Genomic DNA, 25743 nt, shown 5'->3' on the forward strand with positions numbered 1-25743 from the left:
CTGCCGAAGGCAGCGTTTGCACCCAGGGAAGAATGCCCCAGCGCCAAAGTCTTCCCACATGAACGTGTATCCCCCTCCGTAGCCCTGTCCCACCTTTGCAGCTCGGGGCCTGGCAAAATGGGCCATGTAAACTTGGCCCACGGACTCCTGCCTGTTAGAGACGGAGAAGACCTACCAGAGCTGGGCAGGGTGGGAGAACCTAAGGCTCGGGGGGGGGGGGGGAAGGGGCTGGATCAGGGCTCCCCACCCACCATTGGGGAGCCCACCTGGTGCTCCAGCCCCCTGCCCTTTCCCTGTGGGTCTGGAGTGCACAAAGTCTACTAGCCTGGGCCCCCTAGGTTCTGCTGAGGGAGAGGAATACGGGGAGTGTCTTTCTGCTACTCAGCTGGGGGCCACATCAGCGAGGTTTTGTGCAGCCCCTGACTGATTTTTTTCCCCGAGGGTCAGCGGCACACCCCAGAAAAGAGTTGTGCCTAATTTTCTTCCATTCCTCTGATCTCTTCCCCCCCCCCCCCAAGCTCTTAACCTTCCCCGCCTCCCCAGGAGCCAGGCCCTCTCCTACCTGGAGTTAAGCCCCACGCTCAGGCACCGCCACCCCAGAACCGAGCTGCCTGGCTGGGGGATGGACTCTGTTCCCGGAGGGCAGCGCAGGTGCCCACTCCCTTCGTCAGAGGGGGAGCAGCCCCCCCCCCCCCCCCCGCTGCAGCCCAAAGCCACCAGCTGCAGGCTGGGTCAGTGTCCCCTCACTCAGGGTTCAGATGGTCAGGGCAGGGAGAAGAGGCGCTACCAGCCACAACGCTGGCCACTGTCCGGAGCGGGGGCTCTCGCGCCTGCCTTGGCTAGACCATTGCTGGAAAGCAGGGCTGGGGGTTACTGACCCACAAACATCAGCCAGGGCCACCCACAAGTGAAACAAAACCCCCCTCACTGCCCTGGCCCCTGACTGAGGAGAAACCCTCCCCATATTCCCCTGCCACACCAGAGCCTGGGGGGGCACCCCGCTAGTAGACTGTGTGCGCTCCTACCCTGCAGTGAGGTGGGGGGACTGGATCGCTAGCACGGGCTCCCCAATGCTATGGGGAACCCTGAGCCTCAGGGGCCAGATCCAGGCAAGCTGGGGGCCACATCTGGCCCTGGGTTCCCCACCCCTGCTGTAAAGAGCAGAGAATTTAGTCAGGATGGGGAACCTTTTTGGAGTCAGGGGACCCCAACCCACAGAATCAGTTAGGGGCTGCACACAAACACTTCAGTCCCCTCACTAGAGCCCGCAGGGCCTGAGCTAGTAGCTTTTGTGGGCCCCCTTAGGCTCTGGGGTGGGGCCAAAAAATGAGGGGTCCAGTGTGTGGGGTTAGACTGGCAGAAAGCAGGCTTGGGAGGGCACTTACCTGGTGCAGCTCCCCAGGGACACACCTGGCTCCACCGCTCCTGGCACCACCCCACTGCTCCGATTGGCTGTGATTACCACCAGTCAAGATCAGCAGGGAAAGCCTCCAAGCCTTGCTTTGCTACCCTGCTGTTTCCCCAGCCAGGAGCAGCTTCCTTCCTCCTCCAGGCAGAGCCAGGGGTCGGATTTGGCCCTACTTGCCCAGCTCCAGCCAGGAGTGTTCATGGCCCCACCGTGGAGGGACACAGGGAGCCCTGGAGCATCAGTGCCAACTCCCGGATGCTGGACAGGGGAGCCTGTAGACTCAGGGGCCAGATTCAGGCAAGCTGGGGGGGGGGGGGGGGGGTCAGATGCAGCCCCCAGGCCCGAGGTTCCCTGTGCCTGATTCACCGCTTTACACCAGCCCCTTATTGCCTTGCCATGGCCAGGCAGGCTGCTTCGGCCTGGGCAACCCCAGACTGCCTCCCTCGGCTCGCACATTGCCAGCCTGGGGCTCGCAGACTCTAGCAGCCCCACGTTTCGTTCAGCTCGTCCTGCCCCTCCGTCTCATGCTCTCCAGCACCTGCAGTGGCGCTTCCCTCCGGACAGAGTAGGACAAAGCTCTCTGACCACACCCCCTTGCTGGCTGCCCTCAGTTTCCCACCCCCCGCCCCACCCCAATTCGGCAGCATCTGCAGATCTCACGAAGGAGTCCATTCCTCGTCCGCATCACCCAAGAAGCTTGGGTTTTAATGCACCGAAAGTGATCCTGTTGCTTCACAACACACAGACAGTCGTGATCCATGATTTTCTCTAAGAAAAAACTAGCCGAGTAGTCTCAGATCAGCTTCAATGCATTTATTAAATTCTTACAAAACAGAATACAAAATTCTGGCATCGACCGTTGTTACAAAGGAAAACTTCGATTGAGCTGTATCAGTTCACCTGGTACATACAATAAAGTGCTTGTTTTTTTTATTTTTTATTTTCTTTTGTTTTTACTTGTTTTATTTTTAAACCAGCCCCTAGCTCGAGGCAAACCAACAGTGCGTTCATGTGATTTTAAGTCAAACCCCGCTTTGGCAGTCTTCTTCAATTGCGAAGCGGAGAAAGCATTTTCTCCTGTATCGATAAAAAAAAAGGTTTAAGATTCACAGTAAAGTTTCTAACCAGTTCTAAATCAAGTTAATTGACTGAAGAAGGACCAAGGGGAGAGGGGGGGAAAAATTAATTTCCTGCTAGAACTTGCAAGAAACTTTTCAAAAAGTCTCCAAGACAGATGCTTTACAAGAAAAAAGAAAAAAGGCTTTAAAAAAAATACAAGTGACTGAGGAAAACCTGGGTTTACAAGAAGGACTTTGGCAAGACAGGGTTAAAAGTGGGCACAGAACCATTTAAGTGCTAGAGATTCTGGGCAAGCATTGTCTTTGGAAACAAAACCAAGGGGAAGTAACCTGTGGGGAGCTGGGATGCGGGCCCAATCCTGGACACATGCATTAGCATCGCGTGTCTTAACACCGACACACCAAGGGACAGATCCTGCCAAAGACCTGAGCATCCAACGTCTCCCACTTAGATGCCCTCTGCTCCCAGTGGGTAATGGCAGCCACTGGGGGGGGCGCACAAATACTACTGAAGTCGGATCTTGCAGGTGCCTACACAAAGTGGACCTCTCAGCCCACGTGTGCAAGGCATTTCACCATCCCGACACGCTGCCCGGTGCGCTGCCTCCGAGCGAGCGTGCTTCTGAAAGGCCACCTAGAAAGCAAAGAGGAACTGGGCTGCCTACTTGATTCTTAAATGGCATGAAAGTCTCAGCCTTCCCCTGGCATTAGCAAGCCGGGGAGTTTGCTACAGATTTTCCTGGAAGGCTCTGGCTGATGGGCGAACCGACAGACGCACCAGGCAAGTCAAACTATCAGGATTGACTTTTAGTGCCCAGTCAAACCAGCGTTGGTTTAAACCAAACAGCTGGGCAAGCCGCCAGAAAAGCGCTCCTGAAAATCAACCAAGTGCAACAGCTCTCGGCCCTCTCTTTAAAGGGGGAGCTTTCAGAGGCACTGACGGGAGACAGGAGCTCAATTACTTTGAACCTCTCCCCGAGAGAACAAGCTCACCAAATGTATGAGAGGCAAATCTTCAGCAAGCGTTTATATGGCCAGATTTGACCCCAGCTGAGGATCCGTTCCGAGCTCTTCAACATGTCCTCCAGCAACACCCCAGCAAGCCCAGGGCCGCAGCCTTGATGTTTGTAAGGACTGAAGACAACCCCAGACCTTTAACCATCAAAGCAGCAAAGAAAGGTCAACCCAGTTCACTGGCCTTCTTAGGCTGCCTTTCAGTGTGGGGGCGGGGGTGAAGGTTTCTGTGGGCGGGAAGCAGGGAAGTTTGCCAACAACACAGTGGAAAACCAAAGCACCCACTTCCCACTTAAAAAAAAAAAAAAAGGCTGCAAACTGCAGCTTTCCAATAGCTTTCACAATACCAGCTCGAGGCATCGCTTACTGTATCATTCAAGTAGTTCTTAATATAAGACAACAAGGAATTCTCTACAACGGATAAAAACAAAGTAAGCTATAAAAAAAAGTAATAATGTACAATCAAGATAATGGATGTTTTTAGAGGAGGTCTCTAGGAGTATTGCAGCCTGTTTTTCGAGGGACAGTACCCCTCTTGCTTCCAATACAGCCCCCCCTTTCTCTTGGCCAGCCTGGGGTTCTGCCGTCAAGGAAAGCGAGGGCTGATAATGGTAAGCAACAAGATGCCTGGATTTTGGAAACGAGGCCCATCACTTACAGATGAAGTGAAATTGCTTCTGAAGGACAGGGCAGGGCAGGAGTTTACTTTTCCCTCCCTTCCCAAAGCTTCATGGGGCTCCAAACATCCATTGATCGCCAAACCCCTGGCGCTATTCACAACTGCCTCCCTGAAATCAACAAAACATTTATTGCATAGTATTGCCGTCAGTGGAAACCAAACCCTCCAGAGAGGTGCACCAAAATTCAGGGCAGGTGGCCTGGACAGCCAAGCGCCAAAGAAAGGTTCCAAAAACCTCCCGCTGGGACGTCTAAGGTGGCCTTGCAAACAAAGTTTGAGGCATCCAGTTACAGAGAATGAGGAAGGGGGACCAGTCATTTGCGGGGGACACGTTCCCTCGGTCGTGACAACTGGAGAGGCCAGCGTGTTTGCCCAAGAGAGGGGTTTCAGAAGCGGCAGAACAAAGCTGAGTTCGCTCCCTCCTGGCGATTCCCTGGCGCAGTTCGGTGGAGCTACACAGTGGAGGGCAGGCCAGTCAGAACCGGTATTTCACGGGGTGACAGGCGGAAGGGGGGTTGTGCAGAAGCGCTGAGCATGCCGGAGCCCCAGCCTGCCCTCCCCCAGCGAAAAGCCTGCCCCTCGCAAAGAGCAAGCCCGTCGTGCCAAGGGCTGAAAGGAAATCAAGTGGCAGGGAAGTTGCTACAAGCAGGACTGATCAGGAAACGAGCCTTCAAGAGCGACTGGAAGTGCAAGATGCACTACATGCCCTGAAATAGGAGCGGCTGCGGCTCCCCGGGCATCGCGGCAGCCTCGCCCTGAAAAGCCAGCCTGTGCCTCGTAGACGCAGAAAAATCTACGGAACATCCCAAAAGCGCATCAGCCCGGCACACGCCCGCTGCCCTGCCCGAGAGCCAGCTGACACCGGATCACGCCCCTTCCGAGAGGGGCATGCAAGCGGCTTCCCCTCTCCGACAGAGCACTCTAGTCTAGTCCACCTCTGCCCTGGCACGAAAAGCCAGAACCCCGCCTCTGGCGAGCCACACTGGGCCAGCTTGCCGCCCCTCCCATAGCAAACAGGCCACATGCAACCGTCACAGGCCAGCCCTGGACGGATTTCTATGCCCACGGAAACAAGTGTGGAGCGTGTCTTTGACGAATAAGTCAATTCCATCAGGACATGAATCCCTTGCCCCACCCAGAGCCTGTGGAAACCCTCCTCCCCCCTTGCTTCTGCCTTCCTGCAACAGACGCTGCTTTCCAGGAGTCACCGAGCCAGCAAGGCAAAAAGCCACTTGGGGTCCTCGCCCGAAAAGATGGGCCCGTCGCCCTGGGACACAGGGCTCACCGAAAGCAAGAACGAACTTTTCCTTTCTAAAAAGCACCAGCTGATTTCCAAGGCAGGGGGGTTGCCAGCCATGGTTGCAAGGATCCTGCTGTCCCAGGGAACCCAGCTGTTCACGGGAGATCAGACAACTGGCCGCTAGTAACTGGGGTTACTACCGCCTTCCCCGCACGCACGCCCCCTTGCGAGTCTTGGATCTGTGCCATGGCAAAGCCCCGACCGACTCTCCTAGGCCAGGAGCGGCTCTAACACAGAGTTAGGAAGTTAACTCGGACCACGAACGTTCCAAAAACCTGGCAAGGCTGGTGGAAAATTTCACACCCCTGCTCCCGCTCCACTCCCTAACAGCCAGGCTGTAGCAGGCACCCCCTCTAACTCTAGGAAGCATGGCGCTGGTACAGCTCTGTTCCCGTCGGAGCCCAAAGGCCAGGACCTAGGGGAGCAAAGGAAGACGCGTCTCAAAGCTCTCGGCAGGCAACTAAAGAAAACCAAACCCCAAACTCTACAGCGGCTCCAGAGCTTGTCTTGGAGCGAGGAGCGGCGTTCCAATCCAAACCAGGGCAATCACACGCCCCAGGAGGGAGAAGTCATCTGCCAGCACCAGGGTCTTTCCCTCCCGGCACAGGCCGGGTCCAGCGAGGTGCAGAACTCCTTCCCCCCCCCCCCCCCACACACACTCACACTCACACTTCAGCGGGAGCGGACAGTGCTAAGCTTCCAGGATCAGGGGCACATTGGCTAGGACATCCCCTTCCAATGCCACGAATCCCCATGTCCCAGCACTGGCCTGGCCTTCCACAGAGATCCAATTCCCCAACGGCGCGTCAGCCAACTCCCCTGCCCAGTCCTGCAGCGTCCCCTTGTGTTTTGGAGTCCGTAGGGCCAGGGAAGCGTCGGGCAGGGCAACAAACTCCCAGCTCAGAGCTCTCCTCACCCTTCCCTGGGAGCCATTAAACCGTCGCCCCATCCGCCAACTCCAGCAAAGGAATGAACTTTTTTTTTTTCAGTTTTGTTTTCTAAAAACAAGCGCTCCCCACGGTCGGCCCGTCGCAGCCCCAATTTCAAAGAAAAACCCTGCAGCTCGGTAGGAAAATAAATGTCCAAATGCTACTTTTTGTTGTTAAAAATACGACCGAGGGTCTTTTTTTTCTTCACAGTATGAAATGAGCTGAAGTTGTAAAAGCAGCCGCTTATACAAATAGTCCTTTGGTGTAGGGGGGGAAAAAAAAAAAAAAGAAAAGTCAAGAAAGTTCATAGGTCATCTGTTAAACATCCTGACATGTGCCCTGGGTGAAGCCACCTCACACTTGATTTAATACCTTTAAAAAATGGCTTTAAACAGAAACAAAACCCCCAAAAACAAGGACTTACAAGATCAGCAACACCTTGGAAACCAGCCAATAGGAGAGAGTCCTGATCTTGCGGCTAGCTAGCAACAGCATTTTTAAAAAAGGACGCTGCCCGGACGCAGCGCACACGTATGTACAGGGAGTGGGGGGGGCGTGGCGGGCAGGCCTTCACGCGTGGTCGCCCACCAGGACCAGGGGCGCGACGAGGTGCTGGCTCGCAGCCCCCGCCTTCGTCAGGCTGTTCTTCTGCCTGCGCTGCGCCAGCCGGGACTCCGCAGGGGGGGACAGCTGCATGGAGCATGAGGTAGCTTTGATGATGATTGGTCGCGTGGCCTCCTCCTCCTCGTCGGCGTCGTGCTGCGTCAGCTGGCGGTTGACGGCGATGGCCTCCGCGGCGAAGGAGGTGAGTTCTTTGGCACTGCTGTTCCTGGAAGAGACGGGCCACGGTCAGCGAGCAGCGGCTGCTCCCGCCCTTCCAGAACCACGGCCGAGCCTGCGTCACGCTCCGTGGTCAAGATGCCCCATCTCCCCAGGAGTGCCGGGGAGGTGACAATGGGGCAGGCGGGGTCCCCCGGCCCATCCAGGCCCCTCGCGTCTCGCTCGGCTGGGAGGGGGCAGAGAACTTCCAGTGCTTGCACCTCGTGGGGCTGAAGTGCCCGGCGGCTGCACCAACCACTGGGGGGGAAGGGGGAGGAAGGGGCACCAACTACCGAGGGAAGGGGGGGGGAAAAGGGGCACCAATTACCGGGGGGAGGGCCCACCTCCTCCCTCCGCAGCCACCCCACCCCCTGCGTCCCCAGCCAGCGAAGAGGGGAGAAGCTCGCTCACCTCTGTAAGATGATGGGGGTTGGGAGAGTGTTGTCCGGCGCGCACTGGAACAGAACGGGAGCAAGGTTTAGAGGCAGGTAGCAACGCTCCCCTCAGCTGCTGATTACGGGACCTAGGCCTCACTTTACTCTGCTGTGAAATGGGGATCACGCTGCCCTGTTCCCGCGGAAGGGGGGGATGGCGAAGGCTGTTGGAGGCTCAACAGACGTGCTAAGCAGCATCAGAACGGCGCTTTAAGGCAACATCTCTCGGAAACTGAGCTGCCAGATCACATTAGAAAATGGTGCAAAAAGCTCAGGTCGCTCAGCGTGGGCCCAACCCAAGGATCAGAGGCCACTGGTGAGGGGCTTCCAAGGGGGGAAATCAGCCACATACCCCACCCCCTCCGCCCCAAACCCCGCCTGTCCCTGCAGCCTTGCTATGCGTTTCTCACCAAGGTGCTGCCATGTTGGGGGGGACAGGCAGGCGCTGGCCCTCCGGCCTCACTAGTTTCCCCCCCCACCTCGGGGGTGCATGTGAAACACCCCCCTCACCCCATCACCCCTGTCAAGGGCCTTACTTGCAGCAGCCGAGCCACGTTACATGGCGAGATAAGTGCAGCGCCCAGCGCCCACACGAGCTGTTTCTAACCTTTGGGGAGTCGGCCAAGTGACTGCCGTGACCTGCAGCCGAGCGGCCCTCGGCCCCCCGCACCCGCCCCCGCAGAGCGGCCCTCGGCCCCCCGCGCCCGCCCCCGCAGAGCGGCCCTCGGCCCCCCGCGCCCGCAGAGTGGCCCTCGGCCCCCCGCGCCCGCCCCCGCAGAGCGGCCCTCGGCCCCCCGCGCCCACCTCCGCAGAGCGGCCCTCACCCCCTGCACCCACCTCCGCAGAGCGGTACTCACCCCCTGCACCCACGGGTGCTCGAGGACCTGGGCCGCGCTGAGCCGTTTCTTGGCATCTCTAACCAGCAGCTTGGAAATTAGGTCTTTGGCTCCAAAAGAGATGTGGGCCCAGTCCTTCTCGGGGAACTCGTACTTCCCCTCCTGGATGCTCTCAAAGAGCATGTTCTGGGAGAGGGGAGCAATGCTTAGAGACGCACAAGTGATCCGCTGCCCAGTCGGATCAGATCGGGGTGGGGAACCTCAGGCCTGGGGGCCAAGTGTGGCCCCCACATTGCCTGGACCCAACCCCTGAGGCTCAGGGTTGCCCCCAGCATTGGGGAGCCCGTGCTGCCCCGCCAATCTCCCTGCTGCCCCACCGTGGGGCTGGAGGGCACAAAAACCTACTAGCCTGGGTCCCCCCAAGCTCTGGTTCAGGAGTGGAATGTGGGGAGGGTCTCTCCTCAGCCAGGGGCCACCTCCGGGAGGTGGTTTGCTCTTGTCGTTTGCTTCTCACTTCAGTGCAGCCCCCCCCCCCCAGATTTTTCAGTGGGTCAGTGGCCCCCAGACTAGGCTGCTCTTCCCACGGCAGGCGAGTGGCCTGAAGCGGAGAACCCCCAACCCTCGTGTTCGCTGGGTGCCAGGAAAGCTCAGGTCAGCTGCCCAGCAAAGCAGCGCTGCCTAGCCAGCAAGAACTGGGTGCCAGAGAGGTTCTTTAACGGCCGCCACGGGGGCCTGCCTCAGCCTACCCGCTTCAGGCAGGGGTTAGCATGCAGGAGCGGGTGGGGCTGGGCCGGGCCAGAGGGGACAACAGACCTACTACTGCTGGCGGCAAAGCGCTCTCCCTTCACACACGGCCCAGGCGGGGGAATGCTCACCTGGCAGGCGTGGCAGGCCTCGCCGCGGTCCCAGCCACAGTCCGTGCCGCAGTGGCCCACGAAGGGCGGGTAGCCGCTCAGCATGATGTAAAGGATGACACCCAGGCTCCACAGGTCGCAGCGTTTGTCGTAGATAGAAGCCTCCTCGTTGAAGGCCTCCACCACTTCAGGGGCCATGTACTCGGCAGAGCCGCACTGCAGAGAGGGAGAGCACAGCAGGGTCACTCCGAGCCGGGCCCACGTCGTCAGGGCTCCAGAGTCCGGCACGGACCCCGCGCGACGCCCCCAGATGCTCCCCGCGCTCCGGCACCTCTTACCATGGGACACAGGGAAACCAAGACCCCAGATCCAGCCCTCACCCCCAAGGCTGGCGCCCCGCCCCAGAACAGCTCCGGAGTGATCAGCAGCGCTTGCAGGCGCGAGCCAACAGCGCAGCACAGGGCTGGCAGGGCTCGAGGGACAACGGGGCAGCAACTCCTCTGGTTACAGTGGGCACCAAAGCCTGCGACCCGCGGACAAGCTACCCAGGGGCAAGTCCACCCACCGACACCCAGGTTAAACGCTCAGGTCGGAGCTGGCAGGCCCAAGTGGGCAGGGTTGTTCCAGCCACAAGGGACCTGGCTAAGCCACAGGGAAGCCCTGCCAGAGGCTAAGAGCAGACGCAGCTCAGAGGGTTGCTCCTGGCAGGCAGACGGCCCGGAAAGGGCGGGCAGCTCCCGCTCCCTGGAGCCAGGCTGAAGAGCCAACGGCTCTGCCACCCAACGGGCCTCGACTCCACTTCTCGCAACTGGAGTCAAGTGGCAAGGCTTGTACCTCGCCCCTGCTCCCAGGCCTCGCGTACAGCAGGTACGGCGGCCACCCCCTCTTGCCAGCTGCCCTCTTCCATCTCCCTCCTCTGAAGGGAAGCCCTCCCACTCCGCTGCTCCTGAAGAAAACCTGCAGGGGGCGACGGCCTGGGAGGCGCACCTGCCCACCCATGCTCCGCCAGCAGGGAGCGCTGCAAACCCAGCCACGCTCATGCACCGGGAGCACCACCGGCACAGCCTGCTGCCGGCCACGCCCCAGGAGGGCGGGCGCCTTGTGTGGGTCCAGCTGAGAGGAGAACCACGACGAGAACCACGAGGGGCCATTCACCAGCTCCCAGGGCCAGGCCACGTCCAGCCAGGGAGGGGGAGGGAGAGGAGAAGTTATTTAAATAACTGACCGGGGGCGTGAAGCCAGCACTTCAAGCCAAGCGAGCGGTGCCCAACAGCCCCTCCGGGAGCGTGGCTTTGGCAGGAGCGGATGACCACGAGCTATAAGCAGACCCATTTTTCCTGGAAGGGCTGCACACAGCCCCTTACTAGCACCCCCCCCCTCCTCCCCGAGGTCATGACATGCCACTGAAGAGCAGCAAGGAACTCGACAGGACTCGGAGCCAAAGGGAATGACTCCCGCAGCGAAGAGACCCAGGTGCCCTGCAGAGACGGGTCAGTTACATCCCCGGCTGTACTCAGACGAGCAGCTTCTAAGCCCCACCCCCCGCCCTGTGTGTATTGTAAGGCAGCAGATCCTAGAATAGTCAATATCTAGGGGAGTAATGAATACCTGGCCCTCATCTAGCACCATTCATGAGTGGATCAAAGCACTTGAACAAAATTATCCCCATTTTATTAATAGGGAAACTGAGGCACAGGTGGGGTTAACAGCATCAGGAATAGAACCCCAGGGTTCCAGAATCACAGTCTAGTGCTCCGCCCATTGGACGACACAGCCCCTCTGCACGCAGGCTCCCGCCCCGTCACAACAGTGCCCAAAAGCCTCGCCTCTGCTAGCAATTTCACCAGGAAGGCAAGTGCCCGCCCTCATGTTGCAGCACCCGAGGGGAAGCGCCGCGCCCCAGAGACCCAGGCCAGATCTGTCGATGGCTTCTCTCCAGATTGGGGCCAGACCAGGAGAGGTCGACGTCAGCCCCCTCCGCTGCCGGGCTCCACTTTGGCAGCAAGTTCCTATTCTAGAGGCTCCTTCCCTTCATTGTAGTCAAGAGGGAAGCGGGGTGGAGGGTTCTTCCAGGAAACGGGAGCAGCCGGAACGGAACCAAGAGCCTGGCGCCCCTGAAAGCAGGGACCCGACCCTTCCCTCTCTGGAGAGAGGCTGCTGTTTGGCAGCCCTCACCCACTTCCTGTCCCCCAAATCCTGCTCCACCTGCTAACACCAGCAGCCCCCCCCAGATGTGAACAGCAGCCAGACCCCCCCCCTCCCCCCCACACCCACACACACACACACACACACAGATCCCGAGAGGCGCAAGTCTAGCCAGACAAAGGAATGGGACGAATCCCAGGGGCTGCCCCCGGAGGAAAACGGGCATCGGAATAAGGGTGACCAGGCGTCTCTCCTCGGGACAAGCCGGATATTCTGGGGTTCTCCTTGTAGGGGCGCCTGCCAGTCCCCCGAGCCAGCGAGCCAGGGCAGGGGAGGGGAAGGGTTAAACAGCTGATGTAACCAGAGCCACAGATGTCTCCAAGGCCTCCTTGGCCCGCCCTTCTCCCGCCCGCCCTGCCTGGGGCTTTCCAGCCCCAGCTCACACGAGGATCAGCCCACACAGGCTGGGTGGGGGAGGGACAGGCCCTGCCAGCGGCTAAGTCTGCTAATGGGAGGGGAGCAGCAGAGCAGCTGATGCCACAAACAAAACCCACCACTCACTTTCTGCAAAGCTGAGAAGGGGGCAGGGCTGGCACCCGCCCAAGCTGCTTCGCTCCTTCCCGCCCCCAGACAGCGGAGACCTGCCCCAGCGCGGGGGCAGCCAGGGGCGGAGTGGAGCGGCCCAGGAGACGCCCACCCCAGGGTGGGGCTGGGCAGACAGGCCGGGCGTTCCCTGGGGGGGGGAGGGCGTGCGCCACGTCTCGCCAGATTCCCACCCCCACCCAGCACTCCCCAGCCAGCCTTGCGTCAGCCGGGCCCCAGCCGGGCCAGTCACTGCTGGGCCTGACCCCCGGTGCCGGGCCACCCCCGCCTGGCTTCAGCAGCGACTCCCCACGGGGGCTCTGCGGCCGCCAGGGCCAGGAGCTCTCTGCAGACCAGTGAGCAGAGGGGAGGGCTCGGGGTGGATTCTCCATCCAGGAAGCTGGGAGGAACGGCAAAGCCCCTACTTCCCCGACAGCGCAGGGCCGGGAGATCTCACGCCCACCCCCCCCAGCCTGGAAAGTAAAGCCCTGGGCCCAACCCCTCCCCCCATGCAACAAACACTGTCAACTCCCAGCCCCCCCTTCCATCCACCGCTCGCCTGACCCACTTCGGCCCGCCTCTGCCAGGGATCGCGCCCCAGCCCCGGCTCCGGCTCCTTCCTGGCAGCCAATAGGGCCAGCTGTTGCTAGGGCCGGATTTTCACTGCCTCCCGGGCCGGCGTGGCGGCGCGCCAGCCTCCCCCCCCACATGGACGCGAGCCAGGCCAGCTCCAGCAGCGTTACACAACCCTCCCTCGCCGGCCCCCCCGCACCGCGCGGCGTGAACCACACCGGAGCGCCGCACCAGGCTGCACACAGCCCGTTTTCCCATCGCCCCCGGCCCGGCCCACATCCCCACCGAGGGCCGAGCCCAGCGCAGGCAACACACGCTCCCCTGCCGCCGGGAAGGGCTCACTTAACGAGCCCTTGCGGCTTTTGCTCCCTCCGATCATCTGCCCCCCCCCGCCAATGCGCCCCCCCCCTTCCCTCAGGGTCCAGCCGTTCTCCTCCCCCCTCAGCCGTCCCTGCAAGGCTTCCTCCAACTGCACCCCCCGGGCTCCCTGTCTACACCCCCCAGATACTCCAGGTGGAAAGCAGTGACAGGAAGCCCACCTGGGCTGGTGCCAGGCCGGGACCAGCCAATCGAGTGGGCCAGGGCTTCCAACGAGCCTTGTCACAAAGCCCAACAGAGCCTTGTCACAAAGCCCCGCCAAGAGCTCAGGGCTGACCCGGGCCGGCGTCCAGTGGGTGCGTCAAGGCGAGCCGAGAGCCCAAGGGGCTGCCTCTGGACAGAAATCCGGCCCCGCGTCCGTACGGGTCATCTCCCCAGACAGCCCCATCTGCCAACGAAGCCCCCTCCCCCCGGAACCAGGGGCAGAAATACTCACGGGGGTGAGCAGCTCGGGGGTGGAGATCGGGGAACAATCGCCATTGAGTTTGATTCCACTTCCCAGGTCGAAGTCACAGATCTTCACAGGGGAAACCTAGGGCAGGGCAGAAGAGCCAGGAGTCGACCCCGTAGTCGAACTTCCACACGCCCAGGAAGTTCACGATTCGAGGCCAGAGGGGGCCTGGAAATCCCCACCCGCGAGAAGTGTCCGGGGCCCACATGCATCAACCCCGGGTATCGCCAGCCAACTGAAATCTGGCCCTGGCCCTCCGCCCTGGCGCAACACACAAGAGGTTCCCATTAGCAAAATGCTGCTCTTAGCTGACATGCCCTCCCGAGGGCGGGGGGGAGGGGGGTGGCCTTTCAACACCCTGCGTGCAAAGGGTGACTATGACTATCACTGCCGCCACGCCCGCTGCCCCCTCGCCACCCCCTTCCTGCCAGCGCCCACCCCGCTAGCAAAGCCTGGACCCCCTCCAGCAAAAGGCCGACCCCACCTGCTGGGAGGAGATCCCTTCCCCAAGGCCGTGCCTGCTCCTGCTAAGCCAGGGAACGAGACCCTGACGTACTCACCTGGGCGGGACTCTCGCAGAGAATGTTTTCTGGCTTTAAATCCCTGTGTGCAATCCCTGGTTAACAAGAAACCCAGAGTCAACGGGGCTGTCGTCTGCCTGAGACGGCACCGAGCCTGCTGGAGTCTTCGGCAGCCAGGGGCTCGCCGGCTGGGGAGACCCGGGGCCGAGGGGAGCTGGCTCCCGCAGCGGCCGGCCCAAGGCACCCTGCCACGGGGCAGCCTGGGAAGCACCAAGGCAACAGAGGTGCTTGGGCCTCCAGCATGCTCTGGCAGGCCAGCACAGCCCGCCACCATGTCTGCCCGGGGCATGGAGCACCCAGGAACCTGGGGGCCGGGCTACCCTGAGCCCCACCCCCTTAGCGCCACCCCACGGGCTCCCAACGCGGCCCTGGACGTGATCCCATAGGATTGTGGCTCTCCAGCCCCCGCGGGAATAAAAATCCCACCCCACCCCCAGGCAAACGCCGGCCTTCGCGCCCACCTTTGTTGTGCAGGAAGTTAAGGGCGCTGGCTATGTCTTGCACCACCACGCTGGCCTCCAGTTCGTTGAAGTGGCGTCTCCGGTGGATGTGAGTCAGGATGGAGCCTGGGGCGCGGGGGAGGGGAGGGGAGGGGGAGATGGCAGCTGTTAGCGGGGCCCTGGCGCCCCGGCCATTTCCCACTCCCGCCCCCACAGCCGGCTGCTGCCCTCCTTCCCAAGCCCCTCCCTGCCAGAGCATTTGGGGAGCTGGGGAGCAGGCCTGCTGGGCAGCCCATGCTGAGCCAGGGCAGAGCCCCTCCATGCCAAGCAGAGGGGAGGGGTCTCCATGAACACCCCAGCCCAGCCCTGCCAGCCAGGGCAGGGGCAGCGAAGGGGGAGAAAGCAGCCGGGGCCCTGCTGGAGCTTTTAATAAATAAGTCTAGGAGATCGGTTTATCCCCACAGGACTGGAGGGGACCTGGAGAGGTCGAGTCCTGTCCCCTGCCCTCACGGCAGGACCAAGCACCATCCCTGACACTCACCCCAGATCCCTAAATGGCCCCTCAGGGCTTGAACTCACAACCCTGGGTTTAGCAGGCCAATGCTCCAACCACTCAGCTATGCCACCCCCCTTTACCTCCTCGCATCTTCTCAAACACCAGGTAGAACCGATCCTCCTCTTCGAAGAACTCGATCAGCTCCAGGACGTTCCTGGAAGGAGAGCAAGGGGGGAGACGGGCTCAGCCCTCCCCAAGGCTCCCCCTCCAGCCAGCCGCAGGGCCCTCCCCGAGACGGCTTCTCCGCATGAGGAGCCCGCGGGACGGGCGCCAAGGAGAAGTGGGTTTCGGCGATTGGAACCAGAAGGCGCCTGGGCCCACAGCTGGTTTCCCTGCATTCCAGGGGTGGTTCTCTCCCTGCTCCACTTAACAACTTCGCTCGACCTCAGCCCTGATCGTTAACAGGCGCTGCTGGGGAGAACGAGCGTGGCTCAGCCCTTCGGTCCACCTGGTCTTGCCATTCTGTCCCGATGAGACACCCCCTCCTCCCAAGGCCTGCCCCCAGCCTACAGGGTGTAGACACCCTTGGGAGTCATCTGCAGCTCTGGGGGGAAAGAGGGAGTGAACGCAGCCGAGGGGGGAGCAAGGCAGATGCTCACACAGCCCGCCCCAGGGAAGTGGGAGCCACGAGACCCACCCAGGCCTTGGGCTGCAAAGAGAAAGGGGAGGGCCGTAAGCCAACGTGCTGCCCGGGCGCACAGGGACAGATCGCGCCTGGCTCCAGCCCCCTGTCCCCCGTACCTGTGCCCCTGGCATTGGTAGAGCATCTCCACCTCCCGGAATACCCGGCTCCGGATGTGTCCCAGGCTCTTCTCGATGATCTGAAGCAGAAACAGGGAGAGGGGCTCAGACAGGCCCTCACCCTGTTCAAGGGGGGGGGCTTCGGACCCCCCCAGCCCACAGGGAGGGGGGCTCGAAGGAACGAGGCTGGATCTCAGTTCCCAAACTGGATTGCTCTGGGGTCCTCAAGACCTAGGCCTAAGCCCCCCCCTCCCCAGAGTTCAGGCCTAGCACAGGAGCCGGTCAGTTACCAAGCCAAGGGCGCCGTCTGCCTCCCAGAGCCCTGCTCTCCGAGCCGCCCGGGCCATGCCAGGCAGAGAGCCCGGAAGGGGTTAACCAGCTGCAGAACAGGCTGCTTGTCTCCCCTCCCCCAGGGAGGTGACAGCATTAGCCCTGCCAGCATCACACGCAGCCACACCCTTCCCTTCCCTTCCCCTCCCGGGGAGGAGCCGCCCATTCCAGGGCAGCCAAACAAAGGGTCACCCGGCTGCATGCACCAAGGAAAGACAAGAGGCTTTGGCACAGGGGCCCTGAGCTTCCCTGCAGAGATAAGCACCCCTCCCCCTAGGACGGGGAGGGAGGGGGGGAGGCCTTGCACAGCCAAATACGAGATAAGCTGGGATAAGCCCCAGCAGAGTAACTCCGGAGTCACTCTGGATCTACACCAGGAGAGCGGAGAGCACAGAGACGGGAGTGCTAAGAAGAGACCAAGACAGCGTGGGGGAGGGGAGAGCGAGGGCAGGGCTGGCAGCCAGGACTCCTGGGTTCTAAGCCTCCTTCAGCTGCACCAAGCAAACCACTTCCCGCTCGGTGCCTCAGTTTCCCCCCTGGAGGACAGGGAATTGCACCTCCCTGAGCCCAGCACCAGGCTTGAGGCTCAGGTGTTCCCACCTGTTTCGAGAGCCGCCGGCGGACACGCACTGTATTCGTCGGGGATCTGCTAGGGAGGCCCCCTCTGGCTCATGGGCAGGCCCCGAAGAGCTTCGCCCCCTTCGCTTTATTGCAACAGGGAGTCAGCGCCCGAGCGGGAGGGCTGGATTTCTGGCCTGGCCGGCTCAGCCCTCGTTTGCCTGCGGAGGCCCGAGGTGTGCCAAGCCTCTAGAGAAGGGCTGCACTGTTCCCCTCCCGGGGCAGCCTGGCCAGCCGGCTCCCCAGAGACTGGTGCTCTTGAAACAGCTGCGCTCAACCCAACCCACTTCCCGTTCTCAGGCCATGACCCTGCGCCCCAGCTGCGCCTATCGCTTCCACGCAGATGGCAGCCCGCCGCCATCCCACGGCCCGAGGCCAGGGAGGACGTTGCAATCCGTGCAGGGGGCCTCCGGCCGGCCCCTCTCTGCTGCAGCCCCGCTGCCCTTACCGCGCCACAGGGCTCCCATTTCCGGGCTCTGCCGCCCCCCAAAGTGCTCAGAGCCCTTGCTCCCTAAGCCTGCAGGGGCCCGTACGGCAGCGTAATCAGAGCCCCACCGGGCCCGGTTCCGCTTCTCGGCAGGAGGCCTCGAGACCCCCAGCGTGCACAGGAGCCCAGCCGGCCGCCCCACGTGCTTCGGGAGCAGGAATTAAGCCTCCCACGCTCCAGAGCCACCCCTCAGAGGGCCCAGAAGTCCCCCAGCTCATGGCAGAGCCAAGAGAGAAGCCAGGTCTCCTGTCGCTTAGTCCTGCACTGCGGGGTGGGATCTAGCCCTAAAGCCCCTGCTAAGCCCAACCACGCATGAGATCTTCCGCCACGTCGGGTCCTTGCTGAGCTCTGCAAACAGCTGACCGCTCGGCCCTCCCGGACGCAGGCTGGCCCCGGGCATGGCAAGCGATGAGCGAGGGACCCGCCGTCATTTACAGGGACCCGTCATTTGTCCGGGGAAGCCGCAACCGGCCGACCGTACGTGAGCCAGTCTGAGCGCTGCCCTTCCCTTGCCATCTGCGGACGACCCCACGGCCAGGCCTGCCGGCGGGAGTGGGCACAGCGGTCAGCAGCCCTGGGGTCAAATACTCAACAGCCGGAGCCCAGGGCAGCACGTGCCAGTGGTGAAAGGCTGGCTAGGCCCTGGCCCCACCCCTTCTGCCCGAGGCCTCGCCCCCTATGGGGGACCCAGAGCTCCCCCCCACTTTTGCCAAGTCTGGAGCAGCAATTCCAATTGGCCCATAAAGCGGTTACTACAAAGCTGGCTCCGCCCACACCGCCTGTTCCCGTCCCCAACGCTGGTTGAATTAGGGGGCCCGGCTCGCTCAGATCCCTCCGGCTCTCGGACGGCTAACGGCAGAAGCCCATTGACACAGGCCTAGCAGAGCCGGCACCCAACTCCCGACTGGCTCCTGCTCCCGCCCACAGCCCCAGGCGAGTTTGGGGCGGGTGGGCAGTTGGTGGCTTGCAGCCCCACAGAGCCTCAGCCACTTCGCTTGGCCCTGCCCGCGTAATGGAAGGGAGCAGGGGCGAGTCCCTGTCGCTGTTCTGTGCGGCGCAAGCGCCCACAGGCCCTCCCGGGAGCAGAGCACTGCCCGGACTGCGAGAGCACGACGTCCAAAGAGCCAAGAGACCCTGGGCGGGAACAGGAAACAAGTCAAAGGCGGGAAATGGCCGACGGAGCCAGGAACAGGATCCTGCTCTCCTCAGGGCCAGCCCGACGTCCCACCCTTGGCGGCTGGGGCCCGCAGAGCCTGTACCTTCACCGCATACTCCTTGTTGGTGATGAGGCTGATGCAGGACTGGACTCTCGCGTGGGCACCTTCCCCGAGCACCTCCTCCTGAAGCTGGTAGACATCTGCAGGGAGCAGAATGGACAGTTTAGGGGCCGGTTTCTGGGGAGGTTTGCAGACATCGGCTCCAGCCTGGGCACAGAGCCCCAGACGTGCAGCTGCTCCTCTGGATCTCGTGGGTGAGACCAGCTGTGACCCAGAGCAGGTGGGACGCTCACTAAACCAGATCCCACCTGAGCCAAACGTTCCCAGGATCTCGAGGGCCAACGCCTCCCTCCCCGAATTGCACTCGCGGGACCCACCCCAACCCGGGGGCCCTGCGCGTCACCTTCAAACCGCCCCGAGAAGCTGTCCGTGGCTCTGCAGCGTTTCTTCTTCTTGTTCCTTTTCTTGGGATCCGGGATGTCGATGGGCTGGCTTGAAGGCATGTCTGTCCCAAAGCAAAGCCAAGCAGAGAGCATTAACTCCGCGCCCGCCTCCGTACGGTGCAGCCCTCCTCTCCCAAGGGCCCCTCTAGAGTCATGCCCGGCTGAGCCACGCGGGAGCGGAGGAAGCACGAACCAAGTGCGCGCTATATTGCGTCAGACACGACTGACTTCCATGATGCCTTCACTGCAACGTGGCCCAGGCAATGGCAGCAGAACGGAGCAGAGAGGCTCCCTGGAGGACATGGGATTACTGGAAGGAGAGTGAGCTCCTAGCAGACCAAGAGCAGGAGAGGAGACCTAAGCTTGCGACAGCTTTGGGCAGCCCCCTTAACATCCATCACATGCTGGATGTATGGTCCTGGAGACAGCCCCCAGCAGCCACCCCCCGCCGGGCAGGAGGGGAATCTGCATGGCCATTTCCCCCAAGGAAGGAACAGGTTCCAAGGGACCCACATTCAACCCACTCGCATCCCCCCTCCATCCCCGGCAGAGCTCACCGGGGCGGGCCGGGCACTCGAAGCTGAAGACGGAATCCAGGTGACGAGGCTGAGAGAATTCCAGGTCGAAGGGGTTCTGGCCCTGGCGGGTCCGAAGGGAAGAGAACAGGGTGAGTTGCGCACGCGGGCGCCGCCGAGCGTCTCCGCGTCACTTAGCCTAGGTCTCGGCACCCCGCTCTGCTGCCTGGGTCAGCTTCATGGGAGAGCGTCCCGGCCCCTCTGCCCACACAGCTACCAGGATGAACCCGAGCAGAGAGGTGGCGCTCTTCCCGGCCCAGGGCAGTGGGGCACCCGCAGCCCCCGAGGAGAGGGACTCAGGATTGTTGGAAGCTGGAGAAGGCGCCGGCTGGCACCCCCAGCGGGTCACTGTTTAATGCGGGGCTTTGGAGTGGCAGTTAGGCCTACTGCTCCAGAGCTTGGCGACAGGCAAAGAGGGGCTGTTTGGGCCAAACCAGAGAGGAAATCCCCAGCTCTCCCACAAGAACAAAGCCAGCTATTCTCAGGCCGGATGGGCAGAGGCAGCTAACCCCACTGCCAACTCCATACTCATCACCCAGGATCTTAACGTGCTCCAAGTGCAGCCTCAACACCTCCAGGTGGGGCTGAATTCTACCCATTTTACAGAGGGGTAAACTGAAGCACAGCTTCCACCGCCCACTCTCCAGCAGCGAGCAGCAGAGCTAGGGCTCGGGCCCAGGACCTAACCTCCAGGCCTGGCCAAGACCCCAGCTGACCCCTCCTGCCCAGCACTTCGCAAACCCCAGCTCGAGCAGCAGCCTCAGTGCCAGCGAGGGCACAAAAATAGAGCGTGACTGGAAGGGCGCATGACCCCGGCCGGCCAGCGGCCCCAGCTGAGCAGGGGCTGGCGCAGCAACTTTCCCAGAGGAGCAGGAAGCGACATTCCTCAGGGAGCTCCGGGAGAGGCAGCTGCACCACCAGCAGCTTCAAGGAGCCCCCGGGGAGCCCAAGTGGCAGGCTGGGCGCCTGAGACCAGACGCCCCCTTCCCCCTGCCGGCTTCCTGCCCTGCACCGCCTCCGAGCGAGGGGCCCATTCGGCACTCAGAGGCCCAGCAAAAGCTGCGGCAGCCATGTTTGAAACTGGTGCCGGAGAGCTCGGTCCAGCCAACCCAGCCGGGCCCACAAGCAAAGCCCAGAGGCTAAGCACCCGCCCCGCCCCCCCCACCCCCCACCACAGGGGCAGGCCCCAACACTATTTCACAGCCCTGTTGACACAGGCCAGCTGTGCATGTGGAGGGGGGCGGGGGGAGGTTGTTGATGCCTCCGTAGGCTCCCCGAGACAGCAGTAGAGCTCTGGGGGCTCCCGGGGATGTTCCAGAGCAGCAGGACGGCCCGGGGGAATCGAATGCTTGACTGGACGGGCCTTGTGCTTTCAGACATGAGAGCCGCTCTCCTTTGAGGTCCCGGAGCAGCTTAGTCTAGGTGCAAGCAGGGAGCAAGAGACCAGCACCAGGGCCTGCTGGGTGGGTCACAGGCTGGGCCCTAGGAGACCTGGGTTCTAATCCCACCTTGGGCAAGTCCCTTCACCTCTTCCAGGCCTCAACTTCCCCCTCTGCCGAATGTGGATAATGACACTGCCCTAGAGAAGAAATGAGCTAGCAGCCAGCTCCATTGCCACCCTTTGGTCCTGCACTAGGGGAGGTCCTATTCAGACTCCACATTAGGCTACTGGGGTCCTTCGGTGTCTGACTTCCGAGGGAAAGCACATCGCCGTTCCCTGCCTCAGTTTCCCTATTTGTAACACAGCGAGAACACGAAGGTCCCGGCCTGGAACGCAGTAATCCTCCCCACAAGAGAGCTTTTTAACCCAAGTACAAGCCTTCCCCCTGTTATGAAACAGGGTGGGAGGGTGGGAGGGGGAGGTGAAATTCTCCACCAAGTAAAAACAAACCACACCCCCTCACTGCCATGCTCGCTGGGACGCCAGCCAGGAAGAAGGCCCTATCAGGTGAACAGCTGCCCCCGCAGCCAATCAGCAGGGCTTGGCACCAGCTCCCCCAACGGCTAGAAGCAGCTAGAAAGCGCTTGTTTACTTGGCCTGCTGGCGGGAGGCCCAGCCGTGGCATTCGGCAGAGCGGGCGACTCGGGGGCCCTGGGATCCCGCAGGCTTGGTGGGCAAGCGTCCGGAGGAGATCGTGTGTCTTAGCTACAAGAGCAGCCCCGGGTTTGTCGGTGTCCGAACGGACCTGGGAGCCCCCGGCGGGTTCAGAGTCCAAAGACAGACCAGACCCCCTTCCTACCCAACAGCCCTGGGGCCAGCAGCTTTTTAATCGTCAGGAGAGCGTCTGCAGCAAAGGCAGCCCCCCACCAGGAACGCAGGGCCTCTGCAAGGCCTCTGCTCTAGGCATGCACGCTGGGTTCCTCTCCTTTCGCAAGGCTCCCCCGCCCCCGCTAGATTCTCTGACACGTCCATGTTTTGTGACCAACCCACTAACTCTACAACCTCTCCGGGTTCTTTTACCCAGCAACAGGTTTATTTTGGAGCGAGGTGGTTACATAACAGCACCCTCGCCGCCAGACAAAAGAGAAGTGACGTCACCGGGCACCATGCCAGGAGCCAATCACACGGCGGGGAGGGGGGGGAACAAACCGACAAAGCCCACCCCACGCCCCGAGTGCCTGCAAGCAGGATTCCCAGGGTCATGCGGCATCTGGCATCCTTCAGCTCCCTGTGCCAGCTGCCATCTCCCGAATCCACAACACGCAAGAGAACTGGGCAGCGCCACGGACTAATTCGGTTTTAGTCAGCGCTATTTGGAGAGATTTAGTCCCAAGATAAAAGCCACCGCCGGCCGAAAAACCTTCAACCAAGATCAGGGGACAGCTGGAGTCAGTTATCTGTTTAGTTTGGGGGTGTTCTCTGGCCTGGGAGATCACCACGGACCCTTCTGACCCGGGAGTCTGTGAGTTGCACCATCAGCACAGCGACCTCCAGAAACAGGAGGAGACACGAACAGGCCGTTGACTAACCCTGCACCAACCCGGAACCCTCTTTACAGGCCCTGAGCCGAGAGAGGGCTGAAGCGAGGGGGGGGGGGGGGAGGACAGTGGCAGGGCAAAGCTAAGCCTGGGGAGAGGAATCCATTTCACCAAGGCAGCGCAGCACAAGGCCCCCGGACCACCCGGGGAAGCTGCAGCCAACAGGCTCCCAGGGACAGTCCTCGGGGACTTCAGGAAGTTGGGTGGCAGCGTCCAAGGAGACATTTCACATTCCCTGGCTCCACCTCCAGCGCCAAAGCCTGTTTATTCCATGTCCAGCCACCCCAGGCAACACAGAGATCAGCAGAGGTGGGGGGGTTAAGTGCAAGATTCGGTCCATCCCTCTAACTCTGCCGAGGCCCCACACCAAGACCTACCGAAGCAGCTTGCCAGGCTACCAGCAGAACCAATGCTCCTGTTGCCTCTACCCGAGGGCTGAGCCATCCCCAGCAAAAACTTTGGAGACCCGAAACCACAGTGCACCAGATTTATTCCACGTGCACCACTTTTCCAAACACTCAACCCGTCACTGAGCGTCCGGCCCAAGGCGGTCGTGTATCCGATGGGCTCAATAATCCACCTCCACGCAGCCACGGATTTCTGCCATGCTCCTCAATTCGGCAATGGAAACCTTCCCCCAGACGTTTTTTCTTTCTTGCCATCCCCTTCACCCCAGGTATGTAGCCGGGGATTTTTTTACATATCAATATGGCCAGGAACTTAAGGCAGAAATGTGCCGAAATGCTGAACGGACGGAGGAAAAGCCTATTGTGACTCTCCAGGGGACTTGGGCGCTTAAATGCCTCGGGCACTTTCAAAACCTCTCACTCGCCTTTGTGGATAATGAGAAGGACTAAGGACTATTTCCTGAGTGGGTTTGGGGGTAAGAGAAGCCACGTGACTGTTGCAACACAAACAAGGAAGCTCCCCAGCGCAAGATGAAGCAACATACACGGATTTCAACCCACTGAGCTGTTGGAACCAGTAGCTCTTCCAGGCCCTGATCAGACAGCACTTAGTGACTTGGCACAGTCCCAGAGCTCCCAAACTTACACCTCCTCAGTCCCAGCCTATCAAACACCCGCAGTTGGCCTGGGCTTAACTGCTATGTAGACATAACCACGGAGGCATGATTGACAGGGCAACACCAACCAAAATCCACTCTCTGCACCTCCTGCAATCACCCACTGTTTTCTGTCTAACACGCACCTCTCCAGGTAGAGAAACATTCCAGGTCGCTGGCTTATTCCTTAAATCAGCAAGAATCGCAGATTAAAAAGTCTGTGAACGAACAGTGAATATGCAAGCAGTCTGCGACCTCATTGGCTATTTGTGTATTAAGGTCTCTTGCAGTCCTCTGAAGCTGTAAAAGCACCACATGTGCGCTCTTATTACCCAAAGAGCCAGTCTCAACAAGATACAGGAGCCGGCAGATATAGGCTTGCCCTGGACGTTTCTAATTCTCCAAGGGGTCCCATTTACTATCGATTCCAAAGTTCCCAAAGCCTCCCATGTATTTTTTGTACAAGACAAATTTCCTCCTGATTTCCAGGATCTGCAACCAGACTAGAAATTCTATACATATACATGCACACCACGAAATAGAAGAACTAAAATAATTCCTCTGATGGACACACACTGAAAAAAAAAAATCAATCGGCCAGCCAATTTTAAAAAAAGAAACAAAGAGGCTCAAATGCAAAGCCGAAGAATGAAGCGGGAAGGTTTACCTTGAAAGAGCGATGGAACCCTTTGAGTTCGGTTTTCTTCTGCACCATTTTGTTGAGATTTCTGACCCAAAAAAAGGGGGAGTAAGGAAAAAAAATCTGACTCAAAAATGGGGGAAACAAATTGGGGAAATTAGTTCTGATTGGCTGGATGGAGACCCTAGAGGAAAAGGAAAAAGAAATAGGAGCTGTTAGCCTGCCCCTGTGGAGCAGCAGAGACAAGGAACATCCTGAGACATTTTTAAATCAACCCGACTGCCCAGATCCACTTGACTGCTGGAGCAGGGACGGGCCCTCGGATAAAGCCATGAATTCCCCAGCACTTGGAGCTTGCATATTAAAATGATTATTTTCAAAGCAACAGCTGCAACCTGGGCCTCTTCCCTCCGCTGCCCCAGCACACAAAACCAAAGGGAAACAACCCCCAGCTCTCCAGCTGATCCAGGCAAAACAAACCCCAGTGGCAGTCCAGCTGAACAGCAAAACAGGCTGCAATGCGAAGAGCCTCCCCCCCCAACCTCCCACGCCCACCTCATCAGACCCCCCCCCCATAGCCAGATCAGAACCCCCCCCCCCGTTGGGGTGTTAAATGGGAGAGCCAGAGGGGAAGCGTCTGGCAGTGACAACAAAGAGACTGATTCAACAAGCATTTGGGGACAGGGCAAGGGGGTCCCATGAGACCCAGGGGGGCTACGTCGACCACCCCAGCACTGGGGGGCAAACACCCCCAGCAAGACGCCTGCATCCTCAGGCTCCCCGCGCGCAGCGGGGGACACCCCCAGGCTGCAAACAACTCCAAGACCCCCACCCCACTCGCTCGTTACTGGGGGGGGGGGGATGCAACACACAGAGACAGCCGCAGCTCAGACCTACCTTTAGGGGTCACCGCACTGCCCAACACGGACACCACACCCCCTTCCAGAGCGCCCCCCCTCCAAGCAACAGCCCCCCCGCCACAAAGAGCTCTGCCACGGTAGCTGCCTTGTCACCCCCCCCCCCACGGCGGACACGGCCCTGCGCTTCGCCCCCAGACCAGCTGAGACCCCCCCCCCCCGACAGCGCCCCCCGCAATGTCCCTCCTCGCAGGCGTCTTGCTCGGGGGTGCCCGGCCCCCCCCACGCTGGGTTGGCCTCGGCAGCCACCGCCGGGTCATGGGCCCCCCCGCAGCCCGGCGCCCCCCCCCGCAGCCCGGCGCCCCTTACCGAGCGGGCTCCGCGGGCCGCCCTGCTGATGGTACGCACGGCCCGGGCCGCCGGCTGCTGGGGGAGTTACGGGCCCGGCTGCGGGACGCGCCGCCCTTTATAGCGCTCCCCGCCCCGCCGCGCTCCGGGGCCGCCCCGCTCATCAGCTGATACGAGCCCTACGTGCGGCCCCGCCACTGCGGCCGGGTCAGCCCCTGCAGCGACTGCGGGGGGAGAGCCCCCCCGCTCCAGGGACTGACCCCCCCCCGGCGCTGCACCGCCCCCCCCCGCTCCAGGGACCCCCCCAGCTCCGCGCCCCCCCCCGCTCCAGGGAGCCCCCCTCCCCCCCCCCAGGCTCTGCGCCCCCCCCCCCCGGCTCCAGGCACC

At 61.1% G+C, this 25743-nt stretch overlaps 1 protein-coding gene across 4 annotated transcripts; it reads right to left on the reverse strand.

The window, feature by feature from the left end:
- Positions 1-2206: 2206 nt before the first annotated feature.
- Positions 2207-25533, reverse strand: MKNK2 (MAPK interacting serine/threonine kinase 2). Of its 4 annotated transcripts, XR_012896734.2 has the most exons (15): positions 25378-25533; positions 24179-24335; positions 19452-19533; positions 18855-18956; positions 18494-18591; positions 15800-15879; positions 15139-15212; positions 14524-14628; positions 14042-14097; positions 13467-13562; positions 9374-9568; positions 8520-8684; positions 7640-7683; positions 6834-7238; positions 2207-2485 (listed from the first exon to the last, which is right to left on the reverse strand). XR_012896734.2 is itself a non-coding variant. In XM_075903211.2 (14 exons), exons 1-14 carry the CDS (start codon positions 25518-25520, stop codon positions 6980-6982), a joined length of 1656 nt encoding a protein of 551 aa, XP_075759326.2. In that variant the 5' UTR covers positions 25521-25533; the 3' UTR covers positions 2207-6979. The 4 variants fall into 4 exon arrangements, 3 of the variants coding, with proteins under 3 accessions (XP_075759326.2, XP_089631162.1, XP_075759327.2); XM_075903211.2 differs by having other exon boundaries at positions 2207-7238; XM_089775036.1 differs by lacking the exon at positions 25378-25533 and having other exon boundaries at positions 2207-7238.
- Positions 25534-25743: the final 210 nt, after the last annotated feature.

The sequence above is a fragment of the Pelodiscus sinensis genome, chromosome 32, assembly GCF_052426305.1.
Source record: "Pelodiscus sinensis isolate ZL-2025 chromosome 32, ASM5242630v1, whole genome shotgun sequence".
NCBI lineage: Eukaryota > Metazoa > Chordata > Testudines > Trionychidae > Pelodiscus > Pelodiscus sinensis.